A 22,044-nucleotide genomic window follows, 5' to 3' on the forward strand; every position below is an offset into this window, starting at 1 on the left:
CCTTGGAAGTCACGATCCGTTACTACTGTAGGTAGCAAGCTAGTTAACAGTTGTGTCGAGCAGATAAACGCTTTTTGTTTTTTGGACACGCTTGGCCCTTCAAACTCTATAAATGCTGAGTATCTCTCTTACTACAGCCCCACTTCAACATGTGTCCAAAGCTAGAGAGCCCTGCCGTGCCTAGTTACAAGTGCTATGCTTTGATTGGACAATTGAGGCTTTTTTTTTTATGGCTGCATGCCTGGACACGTCTCTTCTGCCTGGGATTTCACTGCGGTCAGCTGCAGGTTAGTGAGCACAGGAAAAAAAAGGATGTATGAAGGATCTCACACATCAAGCAGAGAAGGAACATCAAATGGAATATCAGCATTGTGATCCGTGATGCAATCGGAGAACACGGCGTGGGATTGTCAGCAATTTCACGACAGATTCTTTAGAAAAAGGCATTTGAAGAATTTCCAGGGTAAAGAAAGAAAAAAAAAAAAGGGAGAACATCAGCATTTCTGCAATGTAACCGCAGAAAAGGGCATAATGGGAGCTTTTGGGGAATCTGCGAGGGGGTAGCAGAACAAAGCACTGAAGTGTTTGGGATTCCGCGTTGGGGCCTTTTGAAGAGCTGAATTGATAAAAGCGGTGGATTTGCGGCGGCGGTCCCCGGTGGCGCCGTGGCCGGGGATCTGTCCACTCTGTCCTCATTAAAACAGCCCCATACCTCATGTGTTTATGAGGGATGAAGGATAAAGCTGGAGAGCTGGGAGACGAGGGAGAGAAAGGGGGACGATAAGAGAGGGGAGAGGGAGAGAGAGAAGCGCAGCACTTTCGAAGTTTGTCATGATGTAAATTAATGATAGGTATTTTTAGCCGGGGATCTAATCATCATGCGTGTGGAGATGGAGCTCCGGCAAGTGAAACGGGGAAAAGGTAATAAATGAGAAACGGGCTAATTTTCCTGAACAGCGTGAGGCGGATGTGTAGGTTTTGCTGTCGCTTTCGAGCATCTCAGCAGAAAATTAGTTTGGGTGTGTTTCTGGCGATGCAGCGGGAGTCCGGGAAAACACACAGTTTAGAAGGCCATCAAAGTGTCTCGGGATGCTCATCAGTCACCTTTTTTTGTGTCATCAGAAACACGATTTCTCATTAGATAGACACAGGATGCGTGGTGAGTAATCCCAGTGAGTGAAATAGATTTGTTAACGTCTTCAGTTAAAAAGGATATATCTGATTTAGCCGTGTCACGTCGGAGTACCGGGACAAACGCTACCGCCGCATTTTGCGAAATGAAGCTGTACAACTAATTTCCACTGAGCTCCTTAATAATGTGACGCCACTCCTTGTTATCTCCCTCCTAATCATGCTGAGTACTCCTGTTCCTCGAATATTCATGAAACAGAGGTTTCGGCTCTTAGAGAGCTGAATTAGGTCACATTATGCAGACCCGCTCGAGCACCAGAGACAAAAGACCGTATGGCGCAAATTAGGAGGAATAAATGCGACCCATAAACAAGGTTAAGAGGGGTTAACCAGCGCTGCGTCATGCTCTTTCTCCATCTCCCTCATTCATAATGCTGCGCTTATTAAGCCGTTCAAAATCTGCCACGTGGAGGCATTAAAAATGGATTAGGAACTTGTCCACCCCGTGCCAGTCGCGGGTATAATTACGGGCACCTGTTGGACCGACAATATTTCTCTCTGCCTCCCAAACACGCTTAAATTAAATCATCAAAAGAACACAAGGCCTGATAACCGCACTGGAAGCATGGGAAGGGAGAGGGAAAAGGAGTGAATAATTAAACTTCCTTTTTAATCTTTAATCTTGGTGATTAATGTCAGTGGAGAAACCTATTTGCCCTCACACCCGAGGGGAATACTTATGAGCTTTTGAGCTTGTAGTTATATGATTACATTTATGGGCACGGCGCTAATGTTAACCTGCGCTAAGCTCGGGGGCAGCGAGGTAGTCGAGCGGCTCGGGAGTTTTATTTTGGAGCCGGCTCCAGCTGCTAGTGTGCAGCTGAAACCTGACCTTTAACCTCCACGAGCAGGTAAGGTGGAAGTGAGAAAAAAACAGCGTCCTGCAGGGATCAATAAAGTCTTATATGATTATCAGTCGTGATGCCATGAAGTGCAACTGTTTTGTGACTCCGGCGTCGACCTTTTGTTGCCGTCTTCCCTTACCTGCTGTCGTTTTGAGCACGTCTGTGTCGTTTCTGAGCCCCATGAAGTCAAACTGGTAAAGCCTCCAGTATTTCTGGTCCGAAGTCTCCACCGAGTTGCGGCTCCACTTGTATATGATCTCGTCTCGCGGGTAGCCGTCTGGAAAGCACACAGAGAATGAGTTAAAAGTGTGAAAGAAGCAGTCCTCTTAGAGGAGCTGATTATAAGATTGTGACCTTTGTATTTTTTATTAGCTCGCGGCTGGTTCTCCTAAACCTCCCAGTTACATTTTATCGTCTAGAGACGTCATAGAGCACTTAAAACTAGAGAAACTCACTTTTATGCTTCGGCTCTGCCGACATATTGGAGAAAATGTGGCGACCCTTCCTGGATTACGCTGAATCTGAGCTTTAAATCTCCTCCTATGTAATTTGCAGACCTACAGTTATTGTTTTTTTTAATCCTTTGGCAAGTATTTATTCATTTTCTTGTCCTTTTGTGCTCTTTTGTTTGTAAAATACAAAATGTTCTTTGCATTTACTTATCTGTAAAACCAAACACATTTTTTTAAAGAAAGAAAACAAGACAGAGAGAGCAAAGAATATAGGAGAGATTAATGCAGCAATGCAGCTCTTATTGTATGCATGATTTATACCGGATTTATACAAATTTATACAGTAAGTTCTCTTTGGCAATTCAGTGGACTGCAAACCAACGGAGCAATTACTGTTAACTTGTTTGCTTGGAATCTGCTGTGGTGCACCCACGGTGAACAAATATCCACTCCCCCCCGTAATTCAATGTCCTAAAATCTTAATTTCAGAAGAATAATTTCACCTATTTCAAGTAAATTGGCCCCAAGGACGCTCTTGAATCAAATTAGATTTTAATGGTAAAAAGTGAGCAGCCTTTTATTGCAGGATATGGTCATCTGGGGTGGGCACAGGCGAGGCTACTTTAAGGGGAAAATAAAATGAAATGGCTTGACTATTTTTCATATAAATGGCTCATTTTTGTAGTGTAAGATTATAGGTTATGCATCTCAGTGAGGAGCCTATTGTTACACTTCAGCGACGTGTGAAAGTACTTTTCCGTGGAGGAGCCAAGTGGTGCTCGCGAGTAGAATGACCTGCTCCGAGTGCTTAAAAAAGCTGATTCTGGACATGCTGAGCGTTAAAACGTCAGGATGCTGATCCCAGCTGGGTGAATCTAAATAAACAGCTTCATTTTCTATGAAAGCTAACAAAAAAAAGAAAAGTAGCTGGGCTCATTTGACAAGTCGAAGCAATTTTTACCGAGAGAAATGAGTGACAGCATTAATGAGCGAGCCTTGTTGTGCCCTGTAGTGGAAACCAGACTAATTATGTAAATTGTCTCATTTAGACGATAGCCATCTATAACCAAGAAGAGCAATCACCATCAAGCAAGAGAGAGGTAGTTTTTCTTTTTCCTCAAACACTAATATAGATGGCCATCATATTTTCTCTTGGTGTGTTTGTATAATTATCTTTACTGCAAACAGCATCACCATTATGCTGCCAGTGTGTCTTCATAGCTACGAAATGTCTTTAAAAGCCCCCTGAAGCAACATGTTCTTCCACAAACTACACTCTTCTGTTGCTTTGGCTCTAATATTCTCCCGTCTATCCTGCAAACAAATAAGACTAAGGGATGTCCACTTCTGCCATATTATTGTAAACAAAGTCCAGTAATGTGTGAGATAATCCACCAGTGAAAACAAAATCGTGTTAGTAGAGATATGAGAGGTTTCAAATCTAATTGAACTTTGAATTCTCCTCATTTCTTGTAAGCGATTGAAGCTATTGGACATATTTTTCATACTATTAATATAATATAACTTGCATTCTTTCTAACAGCCAGCAGGGGGCGACTCCTCTGGTTGCAAAAAGAAGTCTGATTGTATAGAAGTCTATGAGAAAATGAGCCTACTTCTCACTTGATTTATTACCTCAGTAAACATTGTAAACATGAGTTTATGGTCTCAATCGATGGTTTCAAGTCTTCTTCAATACAGCATGATGTTCATTTAGTAAATTATGGTCCTATTTAAAGTCAAATAGACCATAAAGCAGGGGATGCTTTAGGACGTGGCTACCTTGTGATTGACAGGTCGCTACCACAGCGTTGTCCGGTCTGGGAGTTGTCGGTGTTTTAGTCTTAGAACTTTAACCATTACACAGTTTTTCACTTTTTCAGTTCATGAAAGTTAATTGTAACATTTTGGTCGCCTACAAACGTCTTATTCAGCGTTTCGTTGTACTTAGCTCAACCCTACTTGTGTCAATTCTAGTTGCAGAAAACCAAGATGACAATGGCCAAAAACCGAGATGATGATGGCCTAAATGACGAACTCGAGGCTTCAAAACCGTAGTCCACAAACCAATGGGTGATATCACGGTGACTACGTCCACTTCTTATATTCAGTCTATGATTGAAACAGGCGAGTCATACATTTAAAGATGCAATCAGCAGCAAAAAGCTTAGGACCTCCATCACAACTGCCACCGAGCTTGTTATATTATCTGAAACTCACAGGGGGTTCTTTAAAGGTCACTCATGAGAAGTTGTCACTCTCCGATATTGTGTTCTTCACAACTTTTCATTTTGAAAACCTCGTCTAAAAAACGGCCTCGTGTTAAACTGTTGGGTGTCAGTGTAAATAACAAGGGAGAGAATCCTGACTGCTTACTGTTTATACGTATTCCCAAAGCAGCTGACGTTGGAAAATAAACTGCTACTGACCTTCTGCACAGGTGTGGTTGTTAAAAAAGAGTCGTCGCTCCACAATAGGTGGGGAGAAAAATGTGCTTGGAGTCGGCGGTTTTCTTTCCCCTTCACTTTATGATAAGTTATCTCTACTGAACACGCTGTAGTGTGTTTCAGACAAAGCCTGAACAACCATCTTTACGCATACTGTAGGTAGATAAGCACGGTTTCCACATTTGAGACGATGAAATGAGCTTCTGAGTTTGGAAAATCGTATGAAATGTTTAATATTGTAAAGGTTTTTAACATAGACTGTGTATAAGACGTGGACGTAGTCGGTTTTGAAGCCTCAAGTCCGTCATTTTTTCTTGTTTTTTGCAACTACAACTGCATGCTGTTAGCATTTAATGATTTCAATTCAGACATATAAGTGTCTTTTTCTTCTAGCTGCAAGCTGATTGACAAGAAAGCAGAGAGAAATGCACAGAAAATGTCACAGATTTTGGCATTTGTTACACACAGCAAGACCTCAATCATACCCAGCGTTTTGTGACATTACTCATATATAATCATATGTGCAATAAAATGTAAATATCCTACCAATATAGCCCCACAGAGGGTGTTCTTCAGTGATTGCGGCTCTACCTGCGGTGTGGATAACTGCATGGGTCCCTTGTAATCACAGTTAAGGCTTTTCATGGATTTTATACGGAGCTCACCAGTCGTCAGGGAAGTTTTTCCGAACGTATTATACGGGGAATAAACTAAAAAAAGAGAGAGAGAGCTTAAAAGCCGTGAATTCGCAACATGTTTGCAAGGTGTCATACTGCTATCAAAAAGTATTCAGAATTAATGGGGAAGATTAGTGAGGTCATTCATCATGTTTATAATGTCATAAATTGAATTTATTGCTGTTATAATGGCGAGGCTCCTAATTTGCTTCATGATGAAGAGACAGTTTTGTGAATTAGGCTTCAACAGTATCATAATACATTAACAGCCACGCGCCTTCAGTGGTGAGAGAGGTTGATAGTAGTGCATGTTACAACAAAAGCATTCTTTTAGATGACAGAAATTGTTTCTGAACTTCTAAATGCACGAATATTGTGTCTAACCAAGTCTCGCTCAATTAGAAGTCTCGTTCTGAAGTCTCGCGAGATCATCAGACCTCATCCGACCTCAAGAAGCGCTGTGTGTTTCAATAGATTTAGACTTTTAGTTTCTTCTCAAATGGAAGTTTTTGTTCGGAGGGATCAATGAAGTCTATTTGTAATTTGACCTCCAAGGTCGGCTTTCTGCTGCTTAGCTTCTTCAATTAATAACAATCAAATCAAAAGTGCATTTGTTCAGGATGGCCTCCAATTTCTTTTTGAATTTGACATCGTCATAGCTAAATGACGGGAACTTCTGAATGCGTAATCCTCTTGGTGTCATCTCCTCCTTCCAGTAGTTTGATGATGTGATTGTGTGTAAATCAAACTCCTTTTCTTGGAGTTTTCTCAGACTGAGATGTAAGTTGCGCAAATCACTTGTTTGGCCACTGGCTTGTCCGTCTAATAGGGAGTACAATAATGTTTTTGCCTTGTTCATTTGTAAAGAAAAATGCATAACGGAGCTGCATCCCAAGGACTCACCCAAACACAGTCCTGCTGAACATAAACACCATGGAGAAGAAGCGCTAAATATTCAGCCATGACATTGAAAATCTTTTATATAACACTACGCTACACTTTCTGTACTCCAACACAACAAACTCTTCCAGGCTGTCCTCTCTCAAACTCAATGCTTCCACCGTTGTTTTACGGCAACAAGTCACCTCTCGCGAGATTTCAGAACAAGACTTCTCCTTGAGCGAGATTTGGTTAGACACATTAACAAACAGACCAGAAAGGTAGACAAAAACATTATATGTAGCGTCTGTAGGGTCCTTTCCATAATGTTGTCAGACACTTATATTAATAATATGAATTTATCTTTTTCGTCTTGATTGCTGCAACTTTTATGCAGGGAATCGCGGACTTTGATATATTGCTGTCGACGTTCACGCACGTTTATTTCTTTATAAACGTCACTATTTTTGTGGCTTTTATTGAGCGTGTTCTGTGTGTTCTCTTCGGCCCAGATGTCAAGCAAACATCAGTCAGTCCTCTCTCACTCATGTTAACCTGTCGTTTAACAATCTCAACAAATGCCCGCAGCAGGAAGCCTCCTCGGAAACGGTCTGTGAGCACCTCTTGGTTGGTTTGGTCCACACCAGAGTACGATTACTGCATTCACAACTGCCCAACAAACCACAACAGAATTCAATTTAAAACGGACTAAATGTTGGCTTGTGAAAGCGCTCTTAGACACACAAACATGGGAGACTTGCCTTTATGAACATCTCCAGATGTAATCTCTGTGATTTCTTAATTATCTTGCTCAGCTTGATCAGAAAATCTTTAATAAAGCACATTTTTAAATGGGGGGTATTTAATATTACTCCAAAGACAGCCTCATTGAGCCAAACACAGACGTTTTCTGCTATCTGAGCTTGCTTTTGTGTTCATTACTAATGACTTATATCACTTTTATGGAGAGGCCAAATCTAAAACATATTATGCAGTGATTTTTTACCAAAATATGTTTGATTAATTAGCTATCAACATGGTAGTATTCAGCTTCAGCAAATATAAACCTTCAAGGCTTTAATTCAGTGTTATTGAAGACCTTAGCTGGTACAGACAGAGGAAATGTCCATCCACACGGCGTGGGGGGAAAAAAGGGTTATTACTGCAAATCCTTTCATTGAGAGCAGAGACATAATGGAAGCCCATTTGCGGTCAATAGCTCTTTCACTACCAACAGCACGGTGACATCCGGTCCCATCACACTGTGAACAAATTGTATATGTGCTCGAACATACTCGATTGATTATCCGAACTCAATGCGGAGAGGAGGGTTTAATAATGGCCTGTGACGAATGCTGCCATCTGTAGGCGCATCAGGTAATGATTATTACCTAAATTAAATCATATCGAGCACTGGGAGATGTCTGGTCCGACAGAATGACCCGTCATACTGTGATTTTGGTGCTTTTTAGGTGATGGGTAACTGAATAAGGCACTGGTTAATGGGACGATAAACACTTTGAGGGCTCTAATTTCACGCCAGCGTGAAGCCGTTGGTAGTGCTAATGCAGTCATCATGCCATAGTTTCTGGCTCTCAACCACACAGACGTAGTAAATACAATTACAGTGTTATTTTCAAACACATTAGGGCTTAAGTAATCCAATTTTTATTTTCTCATTTCAGTCGGTATCACCTCGGATATGTTGCCAATTTCGGGTATATTGCCGATTTTAGAAAGTAAGAAATTTAGATGTGTTCTAATAGAAAATTGCCTATTTTACACGACCTACTTAAATGTTAATAACCCCCTGAGACCTGCGTTTTTCTGTGGTGTTCCTCAAGGTCTTGATGTCTTAATGTGGAAATTTGGAGGGATTATTGATCATTTTTTATCAAATCTCGAGTGGTAAAAAAGGTTAAATTTAGCACCAAATCTGTGTAACAAATGATGATGTACACCACCTCTTTGTGACATCTACTGTTGACCTGCTATCTCACCCTAAAACAGGTCTATTGTGGGTCTCACAGGGTTAAAAAGCTACATGGATGATAATTTTCTTCCGCTGATGCTGGTAAAACACAGGTCATTATTTCCGCTCCTGCCGGTCTCGTCTTTGTTTCCTTCCCTTCATCTGTTAAACCCTCAGGCAGACACTCAGGTGTCACTTTTGACCAGACGCTGACTCTGGACCAGCGTGGGAAGTGTTTGATCCGTTCCTGTTTTTTTCCAGCGGAGAAATATTGCTAAGTGTAATCCTATTGTATCTCAAGCTGAGCTGGAGATTATCATTATTCACACTTTACAAGGGGTCCAAAACGGTCTTCAAAGAGGTCTCATGTGACATTTATTTTTATAATAGGTCTCTATTTTATGTCTTTTGTCTTCTTTGTGCCAACTGATCTTTTAGTCACTCACATGCCTAAAAAGCACTATAACTCAACAGTGTGTGTGGCTCTAAATCACAGAAACACTCTAAAATAAGCCTCCTCATTAGAGTCAATAGTGGCTCCACTGATGCTGATGCTGCGGTCCTCACTGCGGCTCGATGCATTAACTTCATCCCCCTCATTTGAATCTCATTCAGGGAGGCAGAACTATAATCAGGGTGCGAAATACGGGAGGAAGGATGGGACATTTATACAAAATAGCCGCTGCAACTTGATTTATCACTGCAGACTGACCACTGCCACAGACTAAATTGCATCTGAAATTTAATGTGTGGGAAATGCAGGTGTACATCTGCGGCACTGTGAGAGAAACACAAATTAATAGACTATTATAGGAGCTCTCAGCACAGCATCACAGCACAAGACAAAAGAGCAGCAATGTAATATTCACATGATGACACGTCCCTGCTGCCTGTTTTCTCTGACTTGTAATGGCTCATAGCCAGGAGGTGATTTGTTAATTTGTTAACAGGGGCGACGGACTCCCTCAGGGATATATACGAAACGGACAGAATGGTGGGACTCAGAGAAAAAGTCTCAATTACAAGTCTGTATGCTACTTCAGCACCACGGACAGCTCCTTGGATTTATCAGTACACAGGTGGAAACCGCGAGGTGCACCAAACCCCCGAGGAAGAGCGCCGGTCGTTGATCCCGACTTTCGTAGTGGCCAAATGGTGATACTACAACTTTCATGTCCTTCACATGATGCCACTGGGCCCAAAAAAACTTTTTCCCATAGACTTATATTGGGAAAAAGACGTCTGTAACTCAGCGGATCATTTTTTTTTAGGTAAATCAACTTCCCAGTACGAACGCTCTTATTTAAATCATTAGGTTTTATAAGTTGTAAAATGCACTAATAGCCAAATCCAGAGTTATTTCCCTTCCTCCGTTCATGTGGATGAGACCCAGACCGAGGCTGGAGCGCAAGCCGTGACGACGGCGTGACGTTAGGACCCCCGTGACCGAGTCATGTGACCGAGCGAACGCTACTGCGCATGTTCCATGTGCCCAAGATCCGGGTACTTTTCCAGACGGAGGTCGAGCCATTTCGAGCAACTTTCATAGGAATGAACGGGGCCCCGTCTCCAACGCTGTATCCAGTTCTCTATATACATCCATGGGCACTGCCTTTTTGTTGCCCTATCAGACTGAGCGTTTTTTTCCAGTTTGCTGTGTCTTTTTTTAAATATCGTTGCTAAACAACCACCAAATGAGTGGTAACGTTACCTTAGCACAAACCATGAACTGTGAGCTACCCAAATAGGTAATAGCACAGTTTAAATGAATGAAACCAACTCCGGGTATCCAGCAAAACTCAGCACAATAAGAAAAAAAACGCTATAAGTTGAATTATTTTTCAACCCGAGGCGTTTCAGGGTGCTTTAGTAAAAACGCGATGCGCTCAACAACGCAAAAGCAGCACGCACAACGCTTCACTCTCATTGGAAACAATTACAAAAACCTGCACCAGGCTGCTAAAACGCACTCTGTGTGTGATCAGGCCTTTAAGCTACTGATATTGTAGAGCTCTGGTCGGGGCCATAGATTGTAACTTGCACAAACCTCAGTCAGATAAAGGATCAATGAGTCAGGCAGACTAGACTAATGTATTCTGCCCCTGCACTCTCTCTGCTACTAGAGGATGGAGAGGAGAGATGGCCGGTTAACAAGGAGGGATGGCATCCTCGCCTCATTCCCCTCATATACCTACTGGTCACACCAGTCCAGTGCAACAAGATTGAAGAAGCCAGTAATAATTGATTAATGTTATATGTTTACAGAAATAATACCTCCCTCCCTCAATCACTCATCTTTCTTTCCTCTTTCCTCACGTACAGCCTTCCTATTGCGAGACGAATACAGGCTTGTTTTGTTCCAAAAGTGTTTTCTCTTTAACTAATATTTAGTTTTGAGTTTCTTTTGTGCTCCCTTTAAATGTTTTACTTTAGCAGGTGTTCACATGCGTGAATATGTGCATATTTGCGCATTTGTGTGTGTTATGCTACTGCCAACACTCACAGCTGGAGAAGACGAGAGGACAGGAGTGCTCGTCCATTGGGAAATTATGGAGTTGCAGCTGGCATTCTGCGTTGATGGTCATCCTGAAGAGAGAGAGAGAGAGAGAGAGATATACTTAGACAAAGACATTCCAGGCACTAACAAATGCTTTGGATCCTTAATTTCTCGGTCCATGAAGCACATGGGGTATTCATCATCTCCGCTTATATCACATAATGCACTTTTTGTACACTATATGAAGCGCTGGCTTCGAACCAGATGGCGCAGGATCACACTCGGTTGCTCGGTTGATGTGTGAAATCCCTCAAAATGACAGAACTGTTTAATCATCAGCGTCGGACGAGTTTTTGGCGAAGACGTCATTAACTTATAGGTCAGGGCCCGGAGGCGTGTAAGCTTCTAAAAACAGGAGTACTTAGCTCTGATCACTGGACAAGTCAATACACCAGATGTTTTAGGAAAGCAACGGTGAGCACAAAGACGCGGGGGATTAGTTTATAATATAAATCCGACTCAATTTATATTCTCCGCGTGTTGCTTCGATATATCATCCCTAAAATTAATTTCCACTGGATGCGATAATGCCTGTAAAAATGAGACCATCATGTAAATGGACTTTTTCTTTTGACTTGTTCTGTGTTGTCTTTGTCCCCGCTACAGTTTCTCATTAATATCGCTGACTTGGGAGCACAAAACAGGAACCTCATTCAAAGCAGGAAGAGGGCTGTCTCGCTCGTCTCGTTTGGAGGTGAACAAAGTGCAGATGATGTACTGTACGGTCCCCAATTTGCATACACTTACACCCCTGTCGGGAGCCGGGAAAAGTCCAAATTTGGGCAACAGTGTGGAGCCGAGGTGAGGAGAGCGAGAGGAAAGCAAACACTGACGCGGGATGCGAGTGTGAGAGATGTATCACTCGATGCAAATACGCCCCCAAACATACGCCTCTTTAAGGCTTAATATCCTTTTAATGAAACAATAATTTTCAAATTCATCACTGAGGCACACATTAGCAGAAGTGAAATTAGCTATTAAAAGCCAAACATTTTGGGGGAAGTTTGTGGTGGCGAGGAGGAACATGTTTTTCCATTTGTGTATTTTTAGGAGTGTACGTGTGAAGATCTTTAGAAGCTCCATTAGCAACAAGACTCAAGACAAATACTGGGATTTGTTTTTTTGTGTTTCTGGTACAGGCATTTGCCGTGCTACATCAAACTAAACATACATAAAATACAAATATTTATTGCTACAATTAAAGTGAATGGAAAGCGTATCTAAACCATTTCATTTATATGTGATCATCAAACCTAATAAGCGAGTAATCAGGTTGTTTGAGGTCATAAAAACAGTCTCCTGTGGAAAGTACCACGGCTGAATTAATTGATTTGTTAGCCACTTGGGAAGCTGAGAACACAACACTGACATATCAGCCTATAAAGCTTTTATGGTGAGCCTGTAAGCACACAGTTGCCTATTTACACAACATTAGCATTCATTTGGAGTCGTGTTTCTGCCCACCTGATGCATGCAACGGAAATATTACCTCTTTTTTAGTTTAGACCCCATTGAAAATGGTCATGCAAGTTTTTCCTCGCTGAAATTTAGCATAAATTTGGAGTGTTATTTAGCGTTCTTCTGGACAAGCTAACATGACATGGTTGATCCCAATGGATTCCTTAGGTTTTCTAGTTTCATGTGATACCAGTATATTCACTCTAGCTCTAAGACTGAGCCCGCTACCTCCTCTGAGAGACAGAATCGTGGAAAGGCGCGCCGTCAAATTTGATTTGATTGTTGAGAGGTTAATACTACTGCTACTGCTAACTGTGTTTGCCGTGAGTTTACCAGAGTCGGGAGATAATTCGCTGTGGGTTAGTTACTATAAGTGACTTCTTCCATATTGCACATAATCATTAGCCATTGTTAATATACAAATATTGATGAGTGCAGCTTTAAACTCGTTTGGCAGCTCATGATGACCCCTAAAACATCCCAAATCATTCACCTACAATTGTGGGTTAGATTTGAAGTCATTGTTAGAACTGTTTTCTTCTTACAGTCTTTCTGGTAAACCTTTATTGGATTGATTCTTCTCTACGTGACAGGATCTGAGCACTCCTGATGCAGCAGGAGCTGTGCATCTGGTCCTCCGAGGGCTTGAAAACAAACACTCCTGGTTGTACTTGCTATTTGACCAAGGTCTAGTTTGAAATCCGGGAAACGCAGGTGAAATTGGATCCCCAGGACAGAAAAAGCTCATGTCAGAGCTTGAGGGTTCATAAACCCAGATGCCACTCAACTTTAAAAAAGAACCTGTCCACTCGAATCCTGAGTGTTTTTGTTTTTTCCGTAGACACTGACACGGTGAGTGTTATTTTGTCATAAGGCCATGCACACTCACACACACACTCACACACACACACACACCTCCCCTTGTGTCTCATTTCTCTAGCACTGAGAGGCTGTCAGAGAGAGCAGCGCTAAACAAGCAGTAACACATGACATGTTGACATGTTGCAAGAGAAGTTTCTATTCTTCTCTGCTGACGTAAAGCAAGGCTTTTTAAGCAAAGGCTAAGGTATTCTAATTTAAAAATTGAAAACAACATGCAGGGTAGAAATATATAATTAATTGTACTGAAGTGGAAGCTAAAATAAGCCAAGCCACCAGAACACAGTAGTTATAATTCTATTGAAGTGTATGCGCAGGTGGCAGAGTGGTTAAAATGCAGAACACCTAATATCACCAGTGTCCCTGGTTGGATTTCAGCTGGTCCCTTTCTCTCTCTCTCTTTCTCTTTCTCTCTCTCTTTACTGTTGTATGCTTCCGCCAACCAATGAAGTTGCAGTTTACATCCATGTCTGTCCAAAATGTCATCGCTTTATCATTTAATCCTGTAACATTTGTGTGAAATTGTTATAATTAGCATATGAATTCTTGAGTTATGGCCAAAAACGTGTTTTGTGAAGTCACAGTGACCTTTGACCTCACAAAATCTAATAAATTCATCCTTGAGTCCAAGTGGACGTTTGTGCCAAATTTGAAGGAATTCCCTCCAGGCGTTCCTGAGGCGTTCACGAGAATGGGACAGACAGACAAACCCAAAACGTAATGCCTCCGGCCAAGGCTGTCGCCAGAGCAGAGGCATGAAAATGTGTCCTTCAGAAATGATGCATATCAGCTTTTTCAAAATCTTGTAACCCTATGATAATATACTCTGGGGAAGGGCAGCACGATTTAGAATTTTTTTTATATTATATTCCATTTCTGCTAACAGATCCCCGAAAATGTTACACGCTGTTCCTTTAAGATTTGAAAACATGTTTTCAGGGGCTTTAAGGACAGGAGGTGGGTGCTCTTTATCAGTGATTCTCAAAGTGGGGTCCGTGGCACTCTGCGAGAGGGACTGCAAAATAATTTGCTATAAATGATATAACCGTGCTGTATCATTAAAAATCTACAGATGGGGACCATGTGCGTCAATAAAACAAGCATATTGTGTCCCACCCACGCTAGCTTTGGGCCAATAGAAACTCACATTACGTCAATCTGTCATGAATCAGTCAGGACGCAACGAACCGTTCCTGCTGCTGCTTAGCTTAGCCTGTTAGCCAGCTGGAGAAATAGTTGAGTCTGTCCACATCGTCAAGTGAAGATAAGCCCAATTCAATTGAGAAAATATGAAGAAAGTTATATCGATCTACAGCGACAGGAAACCAAAATGCATCATGTGTCTTCAGCTGGCCAAGCTAAAGCAACATCTGATTACAAAGCCCCTGGAAAATCAGGGCAAAACCAAGTGGTGTTAACATGATTCAAATTGAAATGTGTTTCTTTTTATCACTATCAAACAGGTCTGAAGTATATAGGTTGAAAAGTTTTAGAGTACAAATAGTTCCAATGGCATCTAAGAGTATAAATGGTAGTAAAAATGATGATTAATCAGTGTTACTATTATGAGGGTGTCCTTGGAAAGAACCCCTGCTCTTTGTGCACAAACTAACAAGCTTGACGGGAACATGCAGTACAGAGCATTTAACCATGTGTTTTTATTCCACTGTTGGAAACTACTGCAACGGACGATGAATTTGAGATGACTGCAGCTCGAATTCATCTGCAAAATGCACCAATAATTGCCTATTAATGAGCACGGCCGGTTCCTACGTTGCTGCTTGCACCACTCAGGCTTCCTGCCTTTTGCCCAAATTATGCTTTCAGTAACTTCCAAGAAGACAAGAAGCTAGAAAGTGAAATCCAATGCTTCAAAACTGTTTAAAATCTGGGGTGATGTAACAGATGTCTCCAACACTTTCATATTGATTTCAGAATCAGTGGGTTTAGTCACTATCAGCGGTTTGCAGTTAAGGTTTAACTACGCACATTAAAAATGTAAGTCTTCCTGCTGTGTTTAGCCGCTGTTAAAGCTACCTGCTATTGATTCACTGTGTTTTCTTCTTTGTTGGATCTCTACACACACACTTTTGTTTCTAGAATCATACTGTGTTTTCAAGTCTTTTACCTCAGCGTGTAGAGCACTTTCCCATTGTTCCAGATCCGGAGGAGCTGATTGGGCGTCGTTATCCAGTGGGAGTCGGCGTTCTTGGAATTCCTGAAGATGGTGTCGGGCAGCCAGATCAAGCCGACCATGTTGCTGGTTGAATAGGAGACACGCAGAGGGGTAGAAGGTGAGAAATGATTGCTGCTGAATTCCTTCATATTTCTCTGAAATGCATGAAGCAGCTCCACTTCCTAATAAGAGGATAATAAAATACCCGGGCGACACGGTGAAAACAAAGCACATCAATCAATTTGTTCCATTAATTACAGGCCTCTTCCCGAGAGAGAGGAGAATATTGTTCTCAAATGAGATATTCACAGTATGAAAATGCTGAAACACAATACAGCGGAAAGAAAGAGTCACATTTAAAATGCTGTGAGAGGTGTCGATGCTACACCTGCAAAATTGGTGAAATAAAGCTGCAGTGAAATCCAGCATACCTGTTGAGGGTTAGCCGCATGTTGCCGCTGCTGTTGTACCGCAGACGGGTGTCCACCCAGGTCTGGGCGAAGATAATATCGATCTGGTACTCCTGGGGAGACAAAAGTACATTCAATACACTGATCTGACAAACCCCTTTCTACAGCGGCGCAGAGACAGAAGGAGATGGATGGAGAGTGTGTGAGCCTCGGTCCGGTCCGTCTGGAGGAGCTGATAATGTGTTTGTTTGAACGCAAAATGTGTCCACATCAAAGGAAATACTGAAGCAGCGCAGCACTCACTGGAAACACTCAAATACACATTATGCTTTTGATATGGAAATTAAATTACACCATTGCACAAATTGTTTACTTCGGCATTTTTTTTTCTTTCACCTCAGCAATGACCCCTCTCTCTTTTAACTGTGATAAGTTTTAGCACAGGAATGTTGAATGTGAATTTCCTTACTTGGCAGGTGAAAGAAGTATTTGTCTTGTGTTGCCTCCTTTTCATTATACAATATGTTAAAACCTTGTAATAGTGGATTTGAATACACTTTATTGCCACACAGTATCAAAGTTGAGTACATTTTCCTAATCTACCAACCTTGGAAGATGTTAGACAGTTTAACTTTCTTATCCAATTTTATGTTCAGGATGTTTTGGGCAGGCCTGAAATCATGGCTCCATGATGCACTGGAGCCATCCTCAGCATAAACCCTCCTCTAACGCTATATAAAGAGTAGAGCACATAGCATCAGTGATTCTCCAGCTGAATTGCGAGTTACAGCACTTACTTACCAACCAGTGGTGTACTAGCAATCTGGCATACCGGGACTACTCACATTGGGCCGTCAACAAAATCTATAAAGTTTTATAAAGCGCCTATTTGGCAATATTTTGGGTTTAAACCCAAAGCTATAAGGGAACTATGACAAGCAGGACATGCATGATAGGCAATCGGCGTGCAGAGGACGAAGCGGTCACAGCCGGTGTGCGTGGCGTAGTGAAAGCTCGACTGGAGAGGCCAGACACACAGCCTTAAAGATCAAAGTAAGCGCTCTGCATATATCGAGCATCATCTTTTCTTGTAAAATGACCGGTGTAATCGGTAACACCGGTGCTGTCAAAAGTTTATTAACCGGTGGGAAAATGTCCTCACCGTGACATCCCTACTGTACATATGTAATCAATCAACCCTCACCCATGATTGGGCATGATTTCAGCGCCTTCAGTGGACACACGCCCAGCGTTTCAGAGCAGAGAATACTGCTTATGTTTTAACGATTTTGAAACCTAATTTTATAAACTCTGTAATTTATTTTTGCTTTAGGGGCTCTATACGATATCCAGAGCATTAATATAGTAGTAAACAACTATTTTATAGCTATAAATACATAGCTTTGTCAGCACTGTTGCTGTTGTTCTCACTGTTAACGCGGTTAGCACCGTTAGCTGCTCAGCCGTCGCCATGTTGAAAGCCGCGCGGAGGCAATCCCTCTGCTCTGAATGTCGAATTTAGCACCTTTAAGGTGGATATATATATAGATGTAAAGCAATGAGACATGCCTGAAAGTTCAAAAGTTTATTTAGCTCGGAGGTTTTATCTGCTTGTAGTGCAGCTGAGTGACAGTTACGAATGTAACCACCCATCCCAGAGACTCCAAATAATGGCTAAATATAACCTGGCGAGATATAGCTGACAGAGTGTGTCATTCATTGATCTCTACTATCTTTATCTTAAAATCTGGAAAGATGTGGGTTCTGCTGACAGCTGGCTACGCAGCTGTCTTCAGTCACCCACATCTTAGAAAACACTCCAAATAGCACATCACTGTTGCTGTATGAGTAAAAGGAAATTTGGTAACATGAAAGTATAGTGGTGGCAGTCACATGTCAAATCTTGCCTTTAGCTGTGTACAAATATAGAATAGAAATAGAATAGTTTAAAAGGCTGGGGCATGTCCTTCCGGTAATGTTACAAATATTACTTTTATTTTAAATACTGTAAATAATAAATACAATTGGGGAGTTAAGACCCCAAAAAACCCTGTATTTGACACCCAGAAAACCAACAAAAACACATTAAACTGAAAACTGAACCCTAAAAAACGATACAGTTTCCGAAAAGATAACTTCAGCTTGTAACTAACTGTGAAGCCACATCGTCCGTAACCTCGAGACAATCTCGACAAACAGAAACTCTATTAAAACCTGAGAGGTTGCAGTGAGCTGGATGGTCTCCACAACATTGTTTATCGCTGACACTCTGTCTCTAATATTGTTTTTATGATTACCATAGGAGACACCACATCCACTGCTGAGACAAGATAACATTTATTTAGTCAAATAAATTCCACTAAGATTAAAATCACATTTTCGACTATGTAAAAAATAATTCAACATAATGTCAAAGAATATTTCATTACCGCCGTTTTACATTGCAATTTTTCTAGCTTTTTTTCTTGTAAATTTGCCACTTTAACCTTAGAGAATAGCAGAGTTTTTACTCGTAAATTTACGACTTTAATCTCGGAAATTCTGAGGTTTTTTTTCTCTGAATATTACCCCCCTTCCCCAGCTCTGTAATTATTTTTAATTTTTTTTTACCTACAATGGTCTTAATAAAAAAATAAAAAAATATTAGAACAACACAATTTCAAAGAATATTAAAGGATATCATTAATTATTTGAAAATAAAAGATAATACTTGATGATAAATTCATTGTATAGTGAATACTCTATGATCAATCTGAAACAGCCCTGAGATTAAACTCATTTTCATGCCCAGGAAATGTGACACATTAACAGCTTCCCAGGACCCCCAACGTGGTCGTCAGAAGGTCAGTACATCAGCTGGAAGTCCTGTATAGAACAGACTGATACATCAATGATAAGGTCAGACAGTGAGCAGTCATTCACAATCCATAGCTGATATGAAATTTAGGAAAAGAAAATATTGGTATTCCTGAGTCTATTATGTGAGACTGTCTCGGAATGATCCTGTTTGGGGAAAAGCTGATCTGGGTTCAAGGGGGGGAAATGTGCAATTATAGGAGGATTTTCTCCAGAGGACAGAGAGAGATACAGCTTCAGCAAAAGTTTATAAAGTGACCCAACAAAAGATACATCCCAGTGTGTTTAAAGTAGAGTAAGAGATGCACAAACCCACCCCCGAACAGCACGATTTCATACACAGCGTCGCTCCACTTTCTTTGACCTTTTCCAAAAAACAGACAGACGAGACCTGACCTTCCTAATACATCTGTCGCCACAATCCCCATTGTTGCTGTCGGCCTGCGTGACCTTTGGAGGATAATGATGGGGAGACACGCGCACCCATAATTCAGACAGCACACCACAAAGTGTTACATGTTACGCCTGGCGCAGAACGAACTCTCGGGATGGGATTTTCTGCTTCCGCTGTTTTTTTTTTTTGAGGACTACACCTACAAGCCGAGGCACTGAAGCAGGTCCATTATTCATGGACATTATGCAAAACAATGAGTGTTTGGAGATATCCGACTGAAATTAACCACGGAGGCTCGCGTTGTTCCCCTGGGGATCCATTTCAAAGTCAGAAAACGAAGGTGTTAAGGGAGTCCATTACTCACCGCTATTGACAAAAAAACAATAAAGCGCGAACCTGTGGGCGAGATAATCAAGGGTGACTCGTGTTGTGTATCCTCTGCTGGGAGAATCCAACATATAAAGTCAGACACAGCGAGTTGCAAGTTCGTTAGTTAGGGTATAAATATTTTATTTTAGGTTTAAAATATTCAGAGTGTGATAAACTATTTCCCCTTCTGCCCTGACTAAGTTTCACACGTCGGGGCGACAAGTACAGGAAGTGCTAGGAAACCCTCACATGGTCAAAAATGTGCAAAATATGAAGGTGCAGATGACAATCTTTCATGCATATGATGGAAAACGTTTGCAGAATATTATCAAAAGTGTGTGCAGTGTTGTCAAGCTACCAAAATGATGACTTTGATATGATACCCTGCCTAAATATCTCGATACCGATATTGAAACGATACCACGGCAAAAATCTAAAACATCAGGAAAAGTAATGGAATAATAGATGACAGAACATGGAACTTAATTTTAATAATTCATATTATATTATTAATATTAACTTTTATTATATTATATTAATATTATATTATTATTAAAAATAATAATTTTAATTCTTTTTAATTTTCTATTAATTAAAAAATTATTAATTAAAAGAAATAAATGATAATCAGTAATCTGACGTTTCCTACACTTGAGGTTGTGCTTTCTTTAATAGTCAATTTTTATTTTTTGCATTTATATTTGATAACATTTTATAATTCTTATTCTATTTTTCTGATAACTTTTCTATGTTTATATGTATTTTTATTCTAAAATGGAACAACTGTAATTTCCCCCAGGGGATCAATAAAGTATTTCTGATTCTAATACCACTGAAACAATGTTTAAAAAGGCTATTTCTTTTGTAAAACAGCGCCCCTGTCGGTGCATTAGTAACTGTTAAGGCGGAGAGTGATACTGCAAAACAAAAACCCGCAAAATTATAATAAATTTAGATGAAGTTCTGTGAGAAGTTGATGAGAGAAAAGCTGCTAAAATCAGAAAGACACCACAGCAACTGTAGAAAGAGCTGTGTTGTGTTGAAGTGGTGTGAAGAGAGAGAAGAGTCACTCTCACTGGACTGCCTTTCCTCTCGGTCCATTTCACGTTACTGAGAAACACGGTAAAATAACACTCTAACACGTGCTCTTTGGTGGATTATGTGTTTGCTGAATTACAGGAGATGCTTGGACAGATTCAGAAAAGATGGTGAATCTAATTATATGGGCACATTTGATCGGTAATTAGAGCTGTGCTCTTATTTCCTTGTTTTTTTTAAGGGAGTTCTGCTGCAACAGCTCAGAGCGGGTCTGTACAGCTGGTGAGAGGTTCATGACCTGCTTCCAGTACTAATAAATAGTGGTCTTGTATCGTTTTTAACGCCAGGGTATCGTGATACATTTCTAGTATTGGTATACCGCGTATCACTATCCTCTCGCCATATCAAATGACAGCAACACACCCCGAAAGGTGTCATTTTCCTTCAGCACACACTGGATATCAGCAGATTAACTTGCCGTTACAAAGGTGGGTATAAATCAACAACTACTCTCTTTGGGAATGCAAATACTACTCCGAATCTGATAATATGAAATCCATTATTAAAGCCCGAGGATGTTGACAGCAAAGCACGTCTGACTGAAATTAATTATCTTGACTTGAACAGCGTCAGAACAAATAGCTTCCTCCTTATCCAGCCTCATCATTTTTGCATGGAAGGGGAGGGGGGGATCGCTCCTCGCCAATTACAGCCGTCGCTCAGCCACATTTTCCACATCCATGTACCGAGACATGTTTCCCAAGAGGGTAGATAAACTTAATACTTTGTCTTTATAACTTTGTGTTTAGCGGGAGCTTGATTGAAATCTTCACACTCACTGAGCCAGAAATGTTGTTCTCGCCTGAACGTTTCTGATTGCAAACTTTCAATAGAAAAAGTGTCGAGGTCGGTAATGAAAGGCTTTCCCTGCTATCAACAGTCTCAAATCAATAATTAAATTGAGTCATCCGTTGTTTACTGCTGATTCCTCCATTCATTACCTGATGTGGGGTCTGGACATGAACAAATGAAAATTAAAGAAGAAAAAGCAGAAAACTTTCTAGTTGCTTATCAAGAGTTTACACACAAAACATGTGATTATCTTCAAGGATATCATGCATTGTTCAGAGCTGTATTAACCTGTTAGAAATACCTTATTGCCCCAGCCTTCATTATATGTCTGAGTCAATCATTTTGAGGCAATATAAACCAAATTCAAGTATTGCCACACAATGCTCCTCTTCTATAAGACAGGGCTGCATAGATTGGTAGTAGATAAAGTAGATAAAATTAGGTCCATCATGATTAACTACGATATTTAAAACAATTATTTCCAACCTGTCCCTGATAAGACCTGGTCACACTGGCAAATATATGGTTCTAAGCTCGGTGGCGTGGTGACCAATCGCAGGAGTACTTGATGAACTACTGTAGCTGGCGAGCT

The 22,044-nt window shown here is 40.9% G+C and overlaps 1 protein-coding gene across 4 annotated transcripts in view; it reads right to left on the reverse strand.

The window, feature by feature from the left end:
• LOC141763105 (gamma-aminobutyric acid receptor subunit gamma-3-like) overlaps positions 1–22,044 on the reverse strand; it is a 97,828-nt gene that overhangs the window by 21,507 nt on the left and 54,277 nt on the right. For all 4 annotated transcript variants that reach the window (XM_074627419.1, XM_074627420.1, XM_074627421.1 and 1 more), the window contains 4 exons: positions 15,965–16,056; positions 15,486–15,617; positions 10,967–11,049; positions 2,176–2,313 (listed from right to left, as the gene is read on the reverse strand). In XM_074627419.1, coding sequence (XP_074483520.1) covers positions 2,176–2,313; positions 10,967–11,049; positions 15,486–15,617; positions 15,965–16,056 — 445 coding nt within the window. The remainder of the gene's footprint in view (positions 1–2,175; positions 2,314–10,966; positions 11,050–15,485; positions 15,618–15,964; positions 16,057–22,044) is intronic.

The sequence above is a fragment of the Sebastes fasciatus genome, chromosome 24 (assembly GCF_043250625.1).
Source record: "Sebastes fasciatus isolate fSebFas1 chromosome 24, fSebFas1.pri, whole genome shotgun sequence".
Classification (NCBI taxonomy): domain Eukaryota; kingdom Metazoa; phylum Chordata; class Actinopteri; order Perciformes; family Sebastidae; genus Sebastes; species Sebastes fasciatus.